The sequence below is a fragment of the Xylocopa sonorina genome, chromosome 1 (genome assembly GCF_050948175.1).
Source record: "Xylocopa sonorina isolate GNS202 chromosome 1, iyXylSono1_principal, whole genome shotgun sequence".
NCBI lineage: Eukaryota > Metazoa > Arthropoda > Insecta > Hymenoptera > Apidae > Xylocopa > Xylocopa sonorina.
This window is the reverse complement of record NC_135193.1, coordinates 10,788,375-10,808,321: the sequence shown is the minus strand read 5'-3', so window position 1 is coordinate 10,808,321 and position 19,947 is coordinate 10,788,375. Positions and strand designations below refer to the sequence as shown.

General features: G+C 51.4%; 1 protein-coding gene across 5 annotated transcripts in view; it reads left to right on the top strand.

Annotated features, from left to right (window-relative positions):
* Nucleotides 1–19,132: 19,132 nt before the first annotated feature.
* Nucleotides 19,133–19,947, top strand: part of Dll (homeotic protein distal-less) — a 64,790-nt gene continuing 63,975 nt past the window's right edge. For 3 of the 5 annotated variants that reach the window (XM_076906972.1, XM_076906949.1, XM_076906964.1), the window contains exon 1: nucleotides 19,133–19,929. In XM_076906972.1, the coding sequence (XP_076763087.1) occupies nucleotides 19,431–19,929 (499 nt within the window). In that variant the 5' untranslated portion in view covers nucleotides 19,133–19,430. The remainder of the gene's footprint in view (nucleotides 19,930–19,947) is intronic. The other 2 variants (XM_076906981.1, XM_076906958.1) reach the window with 1 other exon arrangement.

Here is a 19,947-nt window from a genome sequence, read left to right as displayed (position 1 = left end):
AAAGAAATTGAATTTTTCGAAAGCTCTACAAGTAAATTTCACTTTGCATAAAGTCGAACGATAGCTGTATTTTATACATTGTGTGCAAAATATTTGCCATCGAATTGCCTTGTAAAGGATCCATTATATGCTTTCTGATGCATTCACGCAATCGATTGTTGCAGGCATAACGCATATGCCGACATTAAAAGAGGAATGGGCCAACCGATGCCAGTCCTCAGCAGGATCGTACCATCGCGAAATTGCAGTTTCAGGCATATCCCCTGTCACTTGTCATATGGAAGATAATTCTCCTAGACGTTACTCGAAACATGCGTGACAACCGATTCTCACGTAATCGACGATTATCGATCTCGCATGGCATACGTAAAAAAGGACATGAAAGGGGTGGCACAACTTTGTAAAGGCTTGTGCGACATATTTATAGTTATCAGAACGCAATCATTTTCATTTTTGTATACAAAAGCGATCTTTGCATTGTTTCGAACAAGAGTGGTTTCTTCGTTTAAGTTTAATCCAATTTTTAAAGGTTGAAAGGGAGAGTCCGAAAGCGTGGAGTATTATTGAAAGAGCATCGCCAAGAATTGCTATGGCGATGCGGATTCGCGCGAATAGGAATCGTGTTGGCCCTGGGGTTGTCACGACCGTGGACACCGTTTCTCGTTAGCATCGACTTAGGGTTAGTACTCGAGAAGCGGTTATGATAATGAGGGGGCTGAGCCTCGATCAGCCACGTGATCGTTTGCAACACGTGTTGGTCGGAACGCGTGTGGATCGAACCTCCAGGAGGAGTCATTTTGGTATCACTTTATAGAAGCCTTCTGGGAACACGAGTCTTCATCTACTGCCGATAAGCTACGCAGTAACACGAATTTTGCGGAACAATAAATGCGATTCTGACTTCGTTTCTTTTCAACGATACGTAGATACGAATTTCACTAAAAATTCCTCTCGTTTTAAATAATTTGACGTATTGTAAAGTATGATTTACGAAAGAGTTATCATGGGAAGCGAATTACTACGAAACAGGTACCATTTTTTCGACTGGAAATGGAGCAAAGGAACCGCTATACATAAATTTAGAGAACCGTTTCCAATCGCCTGTTTTAAAGAACGAACGAATAACAAATTGTTCATACATATTTTTACATAAACATTCAGTTTCCTGGGTCCATTAAAAGATGGCGCCAAATGTTTGAATCGGAGCAAGGACTTGGCAAGCCGACCGTGAGCTGACGCCACCGACATCTCTAACGAGCCTCCCTTCTCTGCCCTTAACCGCCGCACCCCGAAACAATAAATTGTTGTAATTACAATAATCCCAGTGTTTAAATCAATGCTCGCTATTTACGCGAAAGCAACCGTGCAATCTCGTTTCATTACCAGGCGAACAGTCTCGTCCGTTCTTTCGCGTTCGCGTACTGGCTGGCTGATCCGAATTCCCAGCGTTCCACGGAAAACAATGAGAGACAATGGTCCCGGTGTTACCATAAACGATCTCGAACCGTCGAGTCCCAGATCCGAACAGGCGACACCGCTCGTCATCGATAGACCCGCAACAGCAGCAGCTTTCTAAACATCGGCTAATTAGCCCGCGGGGCAGCGTTCTAAGAGCGCGCAATCCTCGGGGAAGCGTTGCTCGGCAGCAACAGCCGCGTAATTAAAAGCCGCTCTACCGCCTCTCTGTGCTCCCTCGAACGGTGGAGCGACCCATACATCACGCCACGAGTAAACTTTCCAAATAATTATACCGAGTATTATTTAATTCGAGTAATGACTACCGTTGCCTGAAACCGACTGCCACGACAACAGCGGTAGAAACACACAGAGAGGAGGAAGGTTCGCTAGGGTGACGGAGGTGAAAGAGGTGTGTACACCACAAAGAGGATCCGTCCTAGTACTCGTGTTTTCTCTCGTCCACCCGCCTCTTTCGCGCTTTCTTTTACCGCACCGTCCACCTTATCCCGTGCCTGCGGCTAATTCGCACGTAGGAGACGTTTTCACCTTTTCCTTGGCCCCCGCAGCGCGATTTTTCGTCGGGCACCATCATCGCGCGTTCCCCTGAACGCTGTCTTACGGGCTGGCGTCACGAGCACGATGGCCGACTTGCTTGCGCGGGAAACGTGTCAAGAGGTGCGACAGAGAGACGCTCCATTGGGACCGAGGGACGAGTAGCGCACAGGGACGTGCAGCCACCAGGCCCATCGCTGGTTTGCACGTAGCAATTTACGGAAACCGCACGTAACGCGCGTTCACCGTCAGCCCCGGGTGGTGGCGGGAGGGAGACGCGAGGTGAAGTCGACACGGAGCGTTTCCACGGAGTGTTACGTAACGGATCGGCGTTAGATCGCCCCGGCCAGAGTAACTGTATTTTCGCGGGAGATGCCTCCTCCGTGGCCGAAGCGAAATCACGAACCAGAACTTAGCCCCTGGAATGGCTGCGCGGCTTCTATTTCGCCAATCTTTTTCCACCGACCCCCCTCGACCCTTCCGCGCTCGAAGGGTCGACGGAGGATCCAGGATCTCGTCCCGTTTTTGCGTGAATCGAGCGCGTGGAGAAGGTGAGCATTGATTAGAGTAATCGAAGGATTGGTTCCGCTGGAGTAGCGCTTGGAGAACGTTACTATGTTTCATGCGAATCAGGCGCGTCGAAAGGGGAACGTTCTTCCGAGGATTCGCTTGGTATTTGATGTACGCGAGCGAGGAGTGCGTGTGCCCCGATATGCAGGATGTTAGAGTTTAAATATTCAAATTTCAAGTGGAGTACACTTGACGTAAACGTACACGGTGGATAGAAGCGCGAAGAAATCCTAAACGAAGAAAATGATACATTCTTTGTACCAATTACTAGGCGTATACTATAATCTGCGACTGTTTACAATTTTATAGCGTCGGTGATAGGTTTTTTCTTAATATCAACACTGAAAGACCAGTGGAAACTGGACTTGATAAACTAAGAAGAACATTGGTGCGAGAGACCGATGTTAAAGCCTAACGCGATACACTCTTGTATTTCTTTCGCTACGCGACGCCTATAATTTTTCTGTCGCTCGAAAGTACACACGATACTCGCGATCGTTTCGTTTTTACGTTTCTCAATCGATTTAAACAGTCGATGATTAGAGAGGCGAAGAAGTTTTTGTTGAAACCTCCGTTTTCCTGACTCAACGATAAGAGGGAAACGCGTACCATTTTTTTCCTGCCGCCTATAACATGGAAACTTACGGATATGAGCTGTTCCAAGGAAAAAGGACACTCGCTTCTGCATTCCTGTTCACCAGTCAAATTTCCGTCCACTTTTATTTCTCTCGATATCGAGTAAAACCGATCAGTATCGGATGTAATTAATATCTACGTTTCTCCAGAAGCACCGAGGAATGGCGCGTAGCGAGTCGACTGGTGGGCAGCGAAAAGAACCGGAAGAACGTTCAAGCGGAAGTTGCATGGTTTACGTGAACAATGCGCGTGTCCCGCGAGCGGTCGTTTAATAACCCTGATTTGTCGTTTATACGGGAGGTCATGGAGAACGGAGCACAGTGTGACCAGGAAAGAGAGAGAGAGAACGAAGAAGAAGAGAGAGGAGAGGAACGGGACAGTGCGGAGGAGAGAAGGGTGGATGGCGATGATGGGATGAGAGGGTGAGCATCGGGATCGCGCGCAACAACCGTACATAATCACGTAATGCGGTTATCATGCCAATTGCGTAAATATTTGAGCCAATTTGTGGCATGCAACGGACTTGCTCTCTCTCTCTTTCTCTCTCTCTCTCTCTCTCTCTCTCTCACTCTCTTTCTCTCTCCTCGACTCGCTGTTTCACCGTAGACTGCCGCCCGATCGGCGACCTATTACGAGCAACTTGTTGTTGCTGTTTGCCATCCTCCCTGGGATCTCTCTCTCTCTCTGTCTCTCTTTCACTCTCTCTTCGTCCCTCTTATTCTTTCCACGTTCCCTCGATCACCCGCCGTTGTTTCTGTCTTCGTCGTGCTCCGCTGGCCTGGTAATTCAATGGCGTCACCAAACATTTCGACCCAACTGGGGTCTCGCACCCGTACACTCGAACGATCGACTGACTGGGAACCGCGAGACTCTCGTGCGGTGATATTCGCATGCACCCGGAGCATGAGAGCGGTTCGATCGCGATAACACGTGCTGTTTAGCGAACGAAGGGTGGATCAACTTCGAAAGGTTGGACGATGAACGATTCACGATGGCTAAGGTGGAAAACGGAATATAACAGAATCCTCTTTTACCTCGACGAAGGCAAAACCGATCGCGAGACTTTTTCACTAAAGAACATTGTTTTCAAACTTTTTGTCGGTTGAAAGATTCGGTGGCGAGTCTCGAAAGGACGAGGAACGATTTCTAGAAATTCGTGAATAATGCCATCGAATCAGAACTCGATGACGGTTTGAAAAAAGTCTTCGCCCTGGCAGGGCGCCCTGGAATTAGAAGACGAAGAACGAGGTGGAAGGGTGGCGTGAGGGACCGGGTACCTTTCCGTCGAGATGCAAGATTTTTTCACAGGGTAATTCGCTGGTATTAAATGCAGGCCCTGTTCCTGGTTCCTGCTCCGTTTCACCCTGAGAGACTGAAGCTTTCACTCTGACGTTCTGCGTGTGCATACCCGGCTCGTCCCGTGTCTCTGGTTCGTGTGCCGCCTTCTCATCCCCGCAGGTAGAACAGACGGTCGGCCACGGATCAATTAGGCGAGTGTAGGTACAACTGTAGGACCTCGTAAACCCGTGAGACCTGTCGGTCGGACTTCCCTCGGGATACGAGTCGTGTGAAAAAAGAAGCCAAATCTACCGCCACGACAAAAACCGCGGACGGCTTTCTTGGAACTGAAATCGACCTTCCATTCATAAAACTCTCCTAATTAATTTTTCCAAATAAACTCAGATAAATCCGAGTCGCTCTGCTCTCGCGTTAGATCGTGAAGGACTTAAGGGTGAGATCAAACTCGTACCACCCAGCGAACAGATTACAGATCGCGAGATACCATTTCGACGTCATCGACATTTATCGCCCGCCGATTCCCTCCCCCGTCAAACGCGCGAGCCTCGCCCGCCGCACAATGCGCGAAGACGGTTTTTGAAGAGGGTTGAAAGGTTATCACGGGCCGCGCACAAGTAGAGAGACGTCGCTTCCTCCCGTTCGAGTCTTTTCTGCCATTCAGAAGCGTGTGAAAAGGTGGGCACGAGAATGGGGAGCAGAAAAAGTGGCGAGAAGTCGAGGAGCCTGGAACAGAGAGGCGCCTTGTCATGCCGTGTAATGACGGCGAAGGCAACGCGACGCCCTGCGCTCGAAGAGGAACAGAAACTCGACGAGAGAGCGGCCAGGGAGAGTGAAAAAGGAACAAAAAAAAAAAAAAAAGGAAAAAAGAAAGGAAAAAAACAATTACCATCCTTTATCTTCCTGCGAACGAAGAGAAAGAGCGTGCCAGGTAGTACAGAGAGGAGTCGAAAGAAATAAAAGACGTCCTTGCTACCGTCTCCTCTCTGTATCTATCCCCCTCCCCCCCTCTCTTGCCGCCCCCTTTTTCATTCGTCTCCCTTTCTTCCTTCTTGCCTGCTCTTCGAATCAATGTGGCGGCCATTAAAGTGTCTGGCGAAACGAAGCTACCGTACCGATATTATCGGTTTCTAATAATTAATCTCGCAAAGAAACGAGATATCAAAGTTCGCGTAACAGTCTCCAGCTACGATCGTTTCTGGACGTAACAAAATTCCATCGACGGATAATTCACCGGAACAGCTGTCGAACGAGGCAACGAACGGTTACGGTAATCGCTCCTCGTCCATCGGGCGTTGTTCAAACAAATAGAGTTGTACTGTGTCACGACGACAATTTTCTGATCCTCGAAAGGCGGGCTAATAAGCATATTGGTTTAATACACAGATCGTTGGAGCGAATACGAAGGGAGCGTGTCAGAAATTGGCTCGTAATTTATCAGAGGATCGAGCGCGGGCTCGGAAGCCGAACGAATTTCTTAATGTAGACGAGGCAGCGTCGTAATTTTCAGCTGGATCGTGCCGTGAGGTGTTAAGGAGCATCGCGGTCCGTACGTGAAAACCGATGTGTCACGGGGATAATGGAAGTCAGTAGGCGCGTGTCGTTCCGCGGAATTTACGCTCGTCCCAAATCGATAAAACCGGACATTAACGAGGCCATTGAATTCGTTTTCATTGCCGTGGCGAAAGAGACTACTATCGCCCGAATATACCTTTTTCCTCTGCTGCCACCCCTCGGAACCTCCTACGTGTTTCGATCGTCTCGCCTGTGAAACGTTAGCGACCGTTTTTGGCTTGGATGCCGCCCAAAAACGAATTAAAGAACCTTTCTGGGTCTCCGGAGGAGTATCGTGAGAGGGTTGCGCGCGGCCTGTCGTTCGCCTGTTAGGGGGTAAGTGCGAGGGAACAAGTGGAAAGGGGTGACTGAGGCCACGAGTCGTAAGGGACACTCGATAAACAACCCCCCGTGGCGAGCGCGGCAGATACAGGCGTTAAATGAAATTAGCACGGCGTTTAGTTAACTTAGTCGGCCCGTTCAGTCGATCCTCGGGGTTATAAATTATTCTGGAATGACTTGCACTGAAATAGTCGGTGAACAGGGTAGACAGAGAACGAGCAGGGGATCTCTTGAGTGGACGCGGCGAAGGAAGAGGGGAGAAAGAAGCGGACGAGAGCGGACAATCGAGTATGGGTCGGGAAGAAGAATTTTAAATACGTTTCGCGTCGGTATTTTTGTTAATAGATATATATGTACTTCTTTTAAGAGAGTACTATACGTAAAATATCGCTGTTAGATGGTTAAACATTTTCTCTTCCGAGCAAGAAAAGAGGGAACGAAGATATTTGACTATTATTTGCAGTTATTATTGCCTCACGATACCCGCAACTATTGCGTTAACAATTTTTGTTCGACTAGTCGAGCTGCGCGGTGGGTTATAATTTTCTCGAGACTTCGAAATCATTAACTCCAGCAAGCGGCACGACGATTCAGGATCCTTAACTACGCGGCCGTACGAAAGAAAAAGAGCTCCAACGAGCCGTTGAGGAGGCGTGAAACGTTGGCGCCTGGCGCTCCAAACAGGAAAAGGGTTCGACGATTCGTAAAGGGTAATGGAGGCTGTGAAAACTGGACTAACCTGTGATTTTTCGTGGCTCGTGGCCACGAAATTTCACATCGGTTCCAGTACCGTTCTGCCTAACGTCGATCGATCTTTCTCCACTTCCGAGTCGAATCACGGTGAAAGAACGGGAAAAAATGCATTAGACAAGGTCGTCCCTGGGATGTCTGCCTGTATTTCCATTACTCCTCGTAAATTTCCAACTACTCCACGACTTGACAACCGTAACTCGTGCCCCGATTCTCTCTCCCTCTCTCCAACAGTTTCTGATCGCCCTTTTAATTCATCGAGGTAATCGATGGAGAGAGGAGTATATAATAAGAGGACACCAGCCCAGAAAATATCGTGGAATATTAGAAACCTCGGAAGCAATTATAACCAGGTCCCTAAACAGCCGAAGGAACAAGCGGTGGGGTCTTTGTCTGTACCCGCGTACCTGTAGCCGACTTGTTTCACAAACGAGGTTAGGGCAAACTACAAAGGTCGGCCGCTAAGCGCAACCAAAGACCTACCTCGTGCCTATAAAGGACACCGACTGACCCACGCGGTGGCCCCATCCGACATGGACCTTTCGACGAGACACGTTCCTTTTTTTGCATCAAATATTTACACATTTTTAGTGGGTGCTAAAGGCCGTTCAGACAGTAACGCTGGTTACCGATCGCTATCTTCAAGATTGGTTACTCGTTTGTTGGAACTTGGCAAATCCATCGAGCAGGTGACGATCCACCGGTGGCGTTTAAGTAGACGACACGATTGTAGAGGGTGTTTGGCGACTCTCAGAAGTCAAACGACTACCTGTGACATTGTCTTCTCCAAAAAAAAAAGAAAAAAAGGATGAGACAGTGTAACAGGTAGCTACTGCCACGCGACAGTGGCTCTTCATTGTCCATTTTTGGCAGAGATTCGATGGTCGTAACGAATTCGTGATAACGGAAAATACGATCGAAATTAATCGATTTTCATGAAAACGTACGTAAGTGGAAAAGGAGTTTGATCGCATGCCTTCAACGTGGAACAGGATTAGTTCGCCACCAAGACAGCAACGAGTACGAACGACAGTAATCAGCGGTCATAATTCAGTTTCGAGGCAACCCTGGTCTACAAAGGCTTGGGGAAGAGAGAAGATCTGCGAGTTGATGCCGAACCTTTTGGTCGCCTCGGGGTTCGCGTGATTCCCGACATATTCTAGCCAGGCTAGTCAACCCCTGGAGGAGGCCTCTCTCGAGAAGATCGAGGACGCCGGAGGATTCGCGGGGGCCTGATCCTGAAATCCGGGACACGCGAGCCTCGCGGGAAATTCCTGCCTCTATACCGACGCTTCTCCACACTTCTTGGTAAAGCGATCCGTTGCCTCGAGGCGTTCGCCATCCCTCCGCCTGATCTACGCCTGATCTACGCCCGATCCTCGTAGCCGAAGTCTCGCCTCTTTTTCGTCCGTCGACCAAACCGCTCTTTGCCTTCGACGTCCAATTATATAATCAATAAATGGAATTTTATTAGCGATGCGTGGCCGGCACGTTGCGTTTCGTGTTCCACGACGCGGAGGAATATTCGGGGGCCGCGGCGGCTGATACTCGCAATCACGGCTCAGGTGTGGCGTGGATCATTAATAACGAGCGGCGAAAGTGTCATGTAAACGAACGTAACCGAGCAGAAACCCGCGTTTCCGTAATCAATCTCCTCGCCATGGGGCCTCTGATTACAAGACACGCGAATCGCGCGCGACTCGTAAAATCGAGCACGGTAATTAAACCGCTGGCCCGGCTAATCGAGATCAAGTAAAACGCGCAATTAGACTGGCCGCAAGATGAATTGAGTAATTACATTCGCATTACAAACGAACCAACTCGCCGCGATCCTTCCGTACCGTTCGTGTGTACACGCCTCAGGCTTCCCGCCTCGGTTTACCGTAACCGAGGAAAACTTCAACCCCCTCGCCACCCTCTAATCGCGCTGCTGGCGTGTTGTCATTATCGAAAACAAATTTCGTCGACGCCTCAGCTAGACGTGGACTGACGGACGAACGCGTGATTCTTGCACCGAAAGGATTCGACGGGTCCCTCCAAGTGGCGCCAGGGAAAGGCTCGAAGCTTCTTCGGGCCTCGAAGCATCGTCCGCAGGTTTTCGATGGGGGCAAGAGGTAAAAGAACAACTTCCAGGGCAGAGGCACTGGCGCCGCATGCGGCAGCCTCAAAGGGATCCACCGCACGCCCATCTGTCTCCGCCCCGCCCCTATTCCCGCGCACCATATACATCATGTACGGACCACGATGTACCACGGCCGAGCAGCGGGACCTGATCCCCCGACATCGTGTCAGGCCACGTCACACATCACCACCGCGTACACTGTCGCCTGTAGCTGTTGCGTCTGACCACGTGCTACCATTGTACTTGTACTACTGCGAATTCCTCGGCTGACTCCACCACTGTCAACCCCCTGGCTCAGGCCATCCGCGCGCACTCTCGATCTACATTCGAAGATAAGGTAAACTAGTCCATCGAGCTCCAGGCTACACTGGCAGACCCCGATTTTATCCGATTCGAAGTCACTCGTCGATCGATCGATCGATCGTGTTTGGATTTCGGCTAGGTTCGAACACATCAGGTTCGAATACTCGCGAAGTTTTAGGGAGGCGGAAGGAAAAGAATGGCTAACGGAGAAGGAAACCCCTCTTCTGGGTGTAATTAATCGATTTTTAAGTGGCCCATTAAGGTGTACCACCAGCTGCTGCAAAGAATTTAACAGCCGCGTGACAGTAATTTTTGCACGATCATCCAGCGACGATCAATCGGGTTCATCCTCGCGCCTATGCTTGTCCTTTTACCGGAGCCTGATAGTCGAGGCTTTACAGCTTACTTAGCGGCGTGGGGCAACAGTGTTTAGCCTGTTGACTAATGAACCTGCGGGATCCAAGCAGCCGGCAGATTGCCTGGCTTCGTTTAAACTCCCGTGGAAAGGGTCAACCGGTGGATGTTGAGGAAGATGGATGCTGCGCAGGTTCGCGTCACGATGCTGCTTACTTTCGATATTTCTTTTAATTCGATTTTTCGCGACCCCAACGACTGAAGCCTGTTCAATTTTGCATCGTAAATGTTTCTTCGACAATAATTCGACGTTACACGCGAACGATTATTCCCATTTGCTCCTTTAGCGGGACCGGAACCTTTTCTCTTCCGAATAATAAATGAAGATGGATATATGTATCGGAGAAGGGATGAGTTTCCAGGAAATAGGTGTTCGGCCCATGCGATCGCTTCCATGTAACAGTTCTACAAGGAAGTCTCCTTCGTCCCGTCCGCTGGTTTGATTGATTGGACAGTAACTAATGAGCCTCGGCTAATTGCTCGCGGTAATATTCGCCAGCAAAAACGGGGCAAAGCACACATAGCTGACCCGTGACTTCCCAAAGATCACAGGACTCCCCACGCCGCTTCCTGGCCACGACCTTCCGCCCGGCCTTCTTGATGCTTACCGCTAATTATTTCGGCTACCCTCTCATCGGCTCTGTTCCTGTCCCTCTTCGAACTGATTCCTCTTTGTTCCACGAGGGGGTGGATATCATTCGATGTAATTTACACGGGACTTCGTCGTTAAATAATTCATCGACGTATCGGCTGGCCGGAACGAGAATTCACGGTCGAAATATTTTCTCCGTTTTTCTAGCGGCCATCCGTATAACGAATCGGCTATAAAATTCACGCGCTACCGTTTCAACTTCGGGTCCGGAACCCGTCCGCTCGTTTCTCACGCTTCTTAAATCAATCGACGGATAATACAGTCGTGTTTAAAACACGATCGAATCGGACTTTTATTAGATCAGCAATAAATAGGAGAACCCAGGGGGTTCGTCGGTGGGATATAAACGGCGGACGAAATTGGACTCGGCCAGCTCGACTCCTAGAAATCCCTTCTGGCACCAGACTAGAGGAACTCGCAGGGGCCAATTATGTTATAGGGAGTAAGGGGGTGGGGTTGGGGGGAGGAAGGGAGAAACGCCACGGAGATTCACCGGTTAGGGTCCGGACGGGATTAACCCTCCACGCGGCTCCTTTTACCCTCGAATTCCCCCCGCGACGAATCCTCGCGCTTCTTTCCCTTCCGCCCGCAGCGATTCTCTACACTTGCCAGTACGCGCCAATCAACGGTACACCGCGCAACCATCCTGGACCACCTGACGGGATGACTTCATACCTCGTTAACCGTTGCTCCTTTTTTCGACGGCTCTCACTTGCTGGCGTTCAGCTCGATCTTTTCTACGAGTGTCCCTTTGAAACAGCTTTCGAGTTAGAATCGTGTGTACCGACGAACAAGCTAATAAGCGTCATCTGATTACTTTTGCAAACATTTTCCCTTTCTCTCTCTTTCTTTCTCTTGTGTCACGAATTCTTTCCATCGTAACGTAGTCGATCAGCAGCCAAGCAGAATCCAGGAGAAGGATTGCCATCATCGCTCACCGCACCGATCTCTCGATCTTTGCGCAACGCGCAGAAGGCCGATCGAGGGCAAGCGTCGAGAGATCGCGCGGCTCCACGGCGATGGCGTGACAGCCGAAGGCCGGTTAGGCAGATGCATGGCAACGAGTTGACGTCGAGCGCTGCGGGCTAGCGTGGCTAGAGAGCCGCGGCTCCCTTGGCACGCACATGCGAGCACCCCGCGTGCGGTTCTCTTTGGAGGGAAAAGAAAAAAAGGAAGGAAAAAAAAGCAGAGAGAAAGAGAACGAACACGACTAGAGAGGTTCGATCGTGCGCGTGCACGCACGGTTTAGGCACGCACACGCGACCGGATCGCGGGCCCGTTTTTCGCGCTGTTGTTGTTGTTGTTGTTTCTGTTTCTGTTTCGTATGAAACCGATCGTGTGTGTACCGGCACGAGGAGTGCGCGCTGCGCCACCACGACACATGGAATAGTAATGAAGGACAGAGAGATACACGAGGCGGGTCTTCCACGACGACGGAGGGAGCCAGCCCGGCGGTTCGGAGCACCGTCACGCGAGAACGCGGCCAGCTGACGTTCTCTCTCGATGCTCTTTCTCCCTCGCGCGCGCCCCTACGCTCTTTTTCCGCCCTCCATTGTCTTCCCGCCTTTCTACGCGGCCACCCTTCTCTCACGTGCTCGAGGAACCGGATGATATTATGGACGAACCGTAGGACTTTTCACAAATTACTCAATTTTCCTTTTTTTAATCTTTAAACGACGGATATATAGATGTTCGCATGGGGTTAAATCGTCGATTGAATATTTAGCAGTTGACGTTCTCTGGATTAGTATATTAGAAGGTGCATTTCCCTTGCTGGCCTGGTACACGCTGGACGCAAACAATTGTAGCAAGAAACCCGGGAATATTACCCAACGTCGATACGGAGATTGAATTTTTAATTGGTCAGTGCCATCGGTGCTGTCGAAGAAAGGCAATTTTTCCAGGTTAATTATCGATCGTCACTTCCTTTACGGAAGAGCCATTAGATTGAGAAAGGTGGTCCCCACTGTCACTCATCCAGCATGGCCAAGATCGCCCCTGTAATTATACAGGCCCGTTTCCTACCGTCTCTCTCTCCCTCTTCTACCCTTCCACTCTGTTCCATCCTCCTCGCCTCTTCCATTCCGTACCGGCCGCGTTAGTTTCTTTTTCTCTCCCTCTTCCAGATACTTGGAAAAAGGTAGAGGAAACGGTGGTTTTAAAGGTGGTCGACGGTTAGGTGAATGGACGGTAGAAACAAAAGGATGCCGCGTTTCATTCGGTTGCGTCGAGAAGCGACGATCCCCAGCGCGCAGGGCGGGGGTGAAGGAACGGAACGCCACCAGTGAAGGGTGTGGCGCGCTGCGCGGCCAACAGCGTCCCTTCAATGAGACGTTACAGGTGCCCCGGCGGATGTTGCTCCTTTTTTACTGATCGATCTTGGTCGAATCTAACGTGGGAAATGCCATATAATCTCCAATCCGATCGACTTTCCAGGGCGATCGTTAAAAACTTGTTGACTCCGTTCATCGTTCATTTCACTCTGATGCGGGTAATTATTATTCATCGGATCGTTCGTTTCTTTCATTCAGAGATATTTATCGATAACTCGAAAATTATTAATTATTACGCCCTTCGCTTTCACCACGTCGTCCGGTATAAATAATATAACCCTGAACGTCTCTTTGTTCGTTTCTCTCCATCCTCGTCCCAATTTTACAGGTCCCCGCGCAACTCTTCAACCCTTCTGTCACCATGGAACGAATCTCGTTTGCGATTTCACGGATTCAATCGCGCTCGACAGGCGTCCACCGTCCAGAGTCTCGAATCTTTCAATCAACGCCAACATTCAAGTCTCTTTCTTCAACCCTCGCACGGCCATGCCAGCTTTCCAAGTCTCCAAACGGTCCTTCGGTTCGTGGACCATCGTAGATCGTAGGTTATTTACGATTTCACGAGCCCACGCGTCCGACAGGCCCCCCGCACTCGTCCAGTTATCGACGCGATAACGCTGAACACCGTTCGACGTTCAAATTCTTTCAGCAGCGGTGCGTGGTCGTGCAAGTGCGACTTCTTTTGTTTTTCTCGCGCGGAGATCCGGCGAGATACCGTTGAATTAAAACGAAACTGAAATTCTAATGAGCCGGATGTTCCAGCGATCTGGTTGCACCTGATCTATAATTTCATACCCGCATACGTCCGTACGCCTGCATGCACCAGGTATTCTCGCATTCCCGAGAAAAATAAAAGCCGAATAGACGCGTTTCTACACGCGTGTTTCAAACGGAATAAACTTGTTCCAACGAGTCGAATGTATTTCTCTTTCCCTCCTTTCCTCTCTTTTTTTTTGCAGTCAAGACGCGGATTCGCCGATCTCACGAGAGGTTTCACGAGCGTGGCTCGTCGGAGTGTCTCGAAGTTGGCAGAAGTGGGACGTGGTCCGCGGCTAAATATAGGAAACCGATTTCGGACGGGGTAACGCCGTGTGGAACACGGTCAAACACAATGTTTGCGAGCAACGCCCACCCATGCTCGCCCGAGCTTTTACTGCTCCGGCAGTAAAGAACGAAAATTATGATCGGACCTTGTCACTGCTCGGGGCGTCGAACAGTCCTTCGAGATCTACGCATCGATCGACGTCCCTCTCTCGCTCTCCAGCGGGTCGCTTTTTCCAGCGCGATCGAGCACGAGCAATCGCAACCATCGCAGGGATCGTATCTCTGGAACGTTGCGAAAAATTGCAAGGATACGCGCGATCGTGGGACGAAATTTGTGGAATCGCGTCGTACGGGGAGGATGGGAACGAGACGGAGCGGGGAAATGGGAGATCGCGGAAGCTGCGAAACTAGAGGCGAGAGAAAGTTCGCGTTTAGCGAGATGCGAGCAGCAATTACAAGGAGTTAGTTCGCGCGGTAGTTTAGAAATATTTTTACGCCGCTCCGATTTGGACGAGAAACGGACATGAGGATAAAATCGCCACTTCGCCGCGCAATTTTGTCCGCGAGTCTCCATTCTACCACTATTTTATATTCCACTTTCCACCGGCAGTATGACGCTACTCGCGTTTTCCATTCTCAACGTTGGGACCGCGAAATTGGTCCATAAAAAAAGAAAGGCGCGTTAAGAAATCGTCTGCGCCGATTCTTTCACTTCGTTCACCGTTACATTCGCAGTTTAGAAATTTTTCGAGCAACTTTTCAAACATCGAAACGTTCTCTAAATATATATGTACATCCGTGCTCGTTGAAAAAGATTCTCGCGACTAAAGCTTCCGGAAGATATAAATATTCTATCGGTTTCAACGACTGCGCGTCTTCCGCGAGATATTCGAAAGGCAAGCAACAACAAGGCGTGCTGATTATAAGTCCTCTCAATTATCCGACGATTCCCCCGCGGCGGGAGATCTTTTTAAAGCAGAAAGTTTCGCGCGGACGGGAGGCGCTATCGGCTTTAGGAAAGTTCTGCGGTGGCTGGTGCGCGCGGCTAGCCGGGGGTAACGGCGGGCAACGTCGACGCGGGTCCTCCTCTCGTCGCCTAATTGAATGGCATTTTATTTAGCACAGTTCCCCGCACTCTGGATAGCCGCCATTTACCTCAATTACGTAATTCACCGTACACAACCGACCGCGCAGCTACCCACCATGGGCGCATCGCATGGTGATGCCCGCGTACCGTTGCCGATGGTGGTGGTGCCGGTGCTGGTGGTGGTCAACTGATGACACGTGTTTGCGCTACCGCCGCCGTGCAATTAGCCCCCCAATGTAATTTCGCGCTGTAAGAGCGTGCCACGCTCTTTTGGCCTAGTGCCGTGTACCTAAGGTCGCGCTCGTACCCCTCCATTAACAAGAGGGAAGTGATTTTCACCCGTGGACGTAAGAAAAATTCGTTTTCAGATAACCACGCTCCGGGCATACCCCGACACGTGTTCACTTTTACCATTCCGTTACGCCTGTCGATGGAGGAACGGAATGTTTCGAGCCACTCGTTAAATCTCTTAAACGAGTTCAACGAACAGCGAGACAATTCCTCATCCGAACGGTACCGTTTACGCGAGTATCGGTTCCACCGCGATTTTTCATCTCGCGACGGGCCGTTGTATAATTAATCTCGCGTGCTCGCGCGCCTGTATCGGGGATAAATATCCGCGTGATTGAGGCATCGAGTAGGTGTGCGCCGCTGGAACGTGATGCAATGTTAATGAACGGGGTATTATCCGGCAACTAGTACCATTGCGGACGAGACCCGGCCGGTGCAGCCCGGTAATTGTGCTCAGCGATACTGATTAGGCGTAATTATCATTCGGTCGAAGAAATGTCCCCGTGTTATCACGGTCGTTGCGACGACGAGCCACTGGCACTGCGCGTATCTGCTCCCGATTCCCACCTCGCGACTCTCCTTCTTTTTTTGATCCTCCGATGCGTAATTGAAATTACGCTCCGTCGATTACCCAGGTTGGGTAAATTCACCGTGGAGTCATCCGCGGTCGAAGCGCGACAAACAATGCTCCGTTGGATACGCGAGGCTGGAAGAAAAATGGGAAGAAAAATTGCCCGACGGCGGAGGAGGGGAGAAAAAATAACGTCAATTCTGGGAAGACGATTAGGAACGATCAGATAAGGGGTTAGCTGCGAGGAACGCGTCGTTTCCCAGTCGCACCCAAGACTTTCGACTTAATTAGACGTTTGCTGTCGCTCTGATTTTGTCAGCATTAATCTCGCCCCATAACGGGAGCCGATATTGCACATCCCGTGTCCGGGATCCGACTTAGACATTGTAGCTGTTGACTAAATACCCGACCACGATGCGATCTCAACTTCTTTTCGTAAATATTATGCAAAATATCAGTCGCTGTTACACGCGTGCAGTGTGACAGCGGTTTTTTAATCGGTCGAACGGTTACGACGCGTCGCTTGGAAAGTTCTCTTCGATAGAGTAAAACGATACCGCGGGAGTCCTTCTCCAGTGGGTGTACGCGAAGTTGTACGAGGTGGACAATTATTCGCATTCGAATTAATCGCGGAACCGAGGGAAAAGGATAAAGGTTGCTCGTGGGCGAGCAATCGTGGCGCGGATTATCCGCGAACGGAATCTGATCCTTTTCCGCGCCTTCACCTGTCCGCAGCGCCGCATTCGCCGAGATACGATCGGCAAAAAGTACGGCCGCGTTACGAAATTTCCTCGCTGGATGAATTTTTTCCAGCCACGACCGCGCTACCGGTTCCGCGGAATAGCCCGGCGCGAAATTGTCCCGATAAAAAATTCTATTACCTATAATGCGAGCGCCGGATAGATTAGCATCTTTTGGGCGAAATTTAGGTCACGCGCGTTGTTCCCGTGCCTTTTCACGCTGGCCAATTTTCGATGTACACTCTGCCCATCTTTTATGGAAATATTCCAAATATCGTAGGAACGATCGAGGATAGAAAAGAGAAACGATATTGATTCAGGTGTGTTTCGCGAACGATTCTCGGAGGAAACGTGACGTCGTGTACGCGACTTTAAAAGAAGACAAGAAAAAAGGAAAAAATATATGGTCTCGAATCCGTACGGTGTAAAATTCCAGCTCGAAAAATGGATCCCAACGATTAACAGTCGTGTTGCGTGTACGCGAGATCGGAAAAACGTGTCGTTCGAGCTGCTCCACCTTCGGGGCACCGGTCCACTCCTTTCGCGGTGGGTTAATGGGCGGAGCCAGGAACGTCTGTCGTTACCAAACTGTCAGATGATGTACGACTATCTTCCATTTCATTGCTCCATCTCGATGCTTTCGGTTCACGCGGAAGAACAGAGGCGAGAAGACTGGAAGGACGCATCCAGTCGACGGCAATAACGAAACGCTAACCGAGCACTTCGAAGCGTACGAATCTCGTTCTAAGCGAGCGCAGACTAGAACGTACCATTTATACGGTAAAAGGTAAACGTGGTACGCGCGAGAATCGCGATAGAGAGAGACTACTGCCGGGAAGAATTCCAATTTCGAACTCGGCAAGAAAACCTACGGACTCTGCCCGAGATCCGTCTACCAGCGGAATTCACTCGCGTCCCAGATGTCACCGTCGCCCTCAACCCCCGATTCCCGTTGAATTCGCGGTCGATAGGGGAACGGTGGAGTCTCGGTGGCGGCCGAAACTCCATGCATAGAAGCGTTGCTGGTCGAGCGTGGTCTCCGGCTCTTTCGTTTGCCCGAGCTATACCCCCGACGGAGTCGTAGTCGGGAGTAGTGGCAGCGTGGTGCGCGCACGACGAACGAAAAGGGTCCCCGGGACAGGTAGAGAGAACACCTCCACGAGCGAAGGTGCCCCGAGGGTGTCGGGAGAACCGTGGGCGTGGCTGGAATCGGTCGCCACCCACGCGGACACCATAATGGCCTCCGTGCAGCCAATGCAACGCGAAGACGTCACAACGACGAAGTGGGGGAATGGTGGAACGGCCAATCCCGGGGCGAGATGAAGGCCGACGAAGGCGTGGCCTTGAGTGGCGCCACCGTGGCGACTTTCAGAAACGGTGGATCGGGCTCCGGGGAGAGGCTCCGGCTTCATTATGTATCATTATACCGGTCCGCGCCGCGCGGTGTGCACTGCAGTTACTGGGCCAGGCGCGCGTGTGTGCTTTTCTCTCTTCTTCGTCGTGGTACGTTCGCCGTCGTCGTCGTCTTCTTCTTCTTCTTCTTCTTCCTCCCTACGGTCGACCGTTTCTCCCGTCGACAAGCGCACCGGCCGTGCCACGATGCTCATCGGCGTCGAATAATCACGCAGTGTACGCGCGTGTGGAAGAGAACACTTGCTGGCTGCCGCTGAGCGAGAGCGAGCGTGCGCGCGCGCGCACGCCTTCTGTGTCATCGGGGACGTACAATTAAATCAGGCAGCCCGCGCGAGTGTATTGTCATCGCCAGGACCAGTTCGGATCGGCAGATTATCGGTCCCCGTCGGAGAAGCTGGACCGGCAACGAAAACCGCCTAACCTAACGGGGGATTCTCGTTTGGTCCGAGTGTCCGTTTTTGGGGAAACGTCGCGGGAGCCACGCGTCCCGCCGATTCTCGCCCGTACACGTGACTATTTCCCGTCGTGGTGCACAGAATCGAGACGCGAGCGAGAAGTGACGCAAAAGTTCGAGCCGCGGTCGAGGAGACCGAGCAGCGCGCGGCAACGCGCTCCGTCGCGCGGCGCTTAGGAACGGGTATGCCCGATGGCCAACTCGTTTGGCACCAGAGAACCTTGCCGTCCGACTAGATACGCGACGAGCTGACGCGTACCACGCTCGTACAGTGACGCGTGTAGCAACTGACGTCGTGCATGACTCTTGCGCGTCCAACCGCAGATCGTTCGAATACGCGGGTGAAGTGCTTAGTGATATCTAACTGTAACCGACCCAACTCAGACTACTCGCACGAGGATTTGAAGGATAGTGTGTTACGTGAACACGTGAGAGGACCGCATTAAACTCGAACGTCGTCCCGTTGCTGTTCCTCGAACCAAGTGACAGTGAACTCTGATCGACAGGCGGCGAGAAACCACCCCTCGGTGATATCAAAACGGAGAACTCAATGCCGTCTCATCCACGTACAGAATCGAGGCCAAGACCCTGATCGGCCCAGTTCGACTGGTCGTCTAACGTGAAAAAGAGGCCCCAAGATTCGGGCCCCGTACGGTGTTCGCGCGACGGCGGCGGCGACGACGTCGTCGGCGAGTTTGTCCGCGAGAACCGTGGGTTGTGGCGGCGGCATCGACGTCGCGACTAAGGTGGAGCGTCCGGGCAGCACGACGACGCTCAACTTCACGGACCTGGGGAGCCCATTCGGGGCGGGCGACCCCTGTCCGTCTAGTACCCCGACCCCGAATAGCATGTCGGGTGGCGGCGGACCGTCTGGCGGTGGCGGTGGCGGCGGTGGCGGTGGTGCTGGTGCCGGAGGCGGTGGTTCCGACATGGAACAGCATCTTCATCACACGGGTCTGGGCTCGGTGACGCCTGGGCCACCCGGTGGTAACGGTGGTGACAGTACGACGTCCAGTACCCCTGTCTCGCAGAGTGGTAAATCCGCGTTCATCGAGTTGCAACACAACAATCTGTACAATCCCGCAAGTCTACGTGGTGGTTACCCCGGAGGACACAATGTGCCCGGTGCCCATCAGTTCTCCCATCAAGTCGGAGCCCTAGGTCATCAAACGTCCGGGCCTGGCAGCGGGAATCAACAGCACGCGGATGCAGGATTCCCCAGTCCTAGGTCCGCGCTAGCCGGATATCCGTTTGCGCCCATGCACCAGCACAACGCGTACGGATATCACCTGGGATCGTACGCGCCCCAATGCCCCTCGCCGCCCAAGGACGGTGAGTACCCCAACTGTATGTATTCGCAGCCTT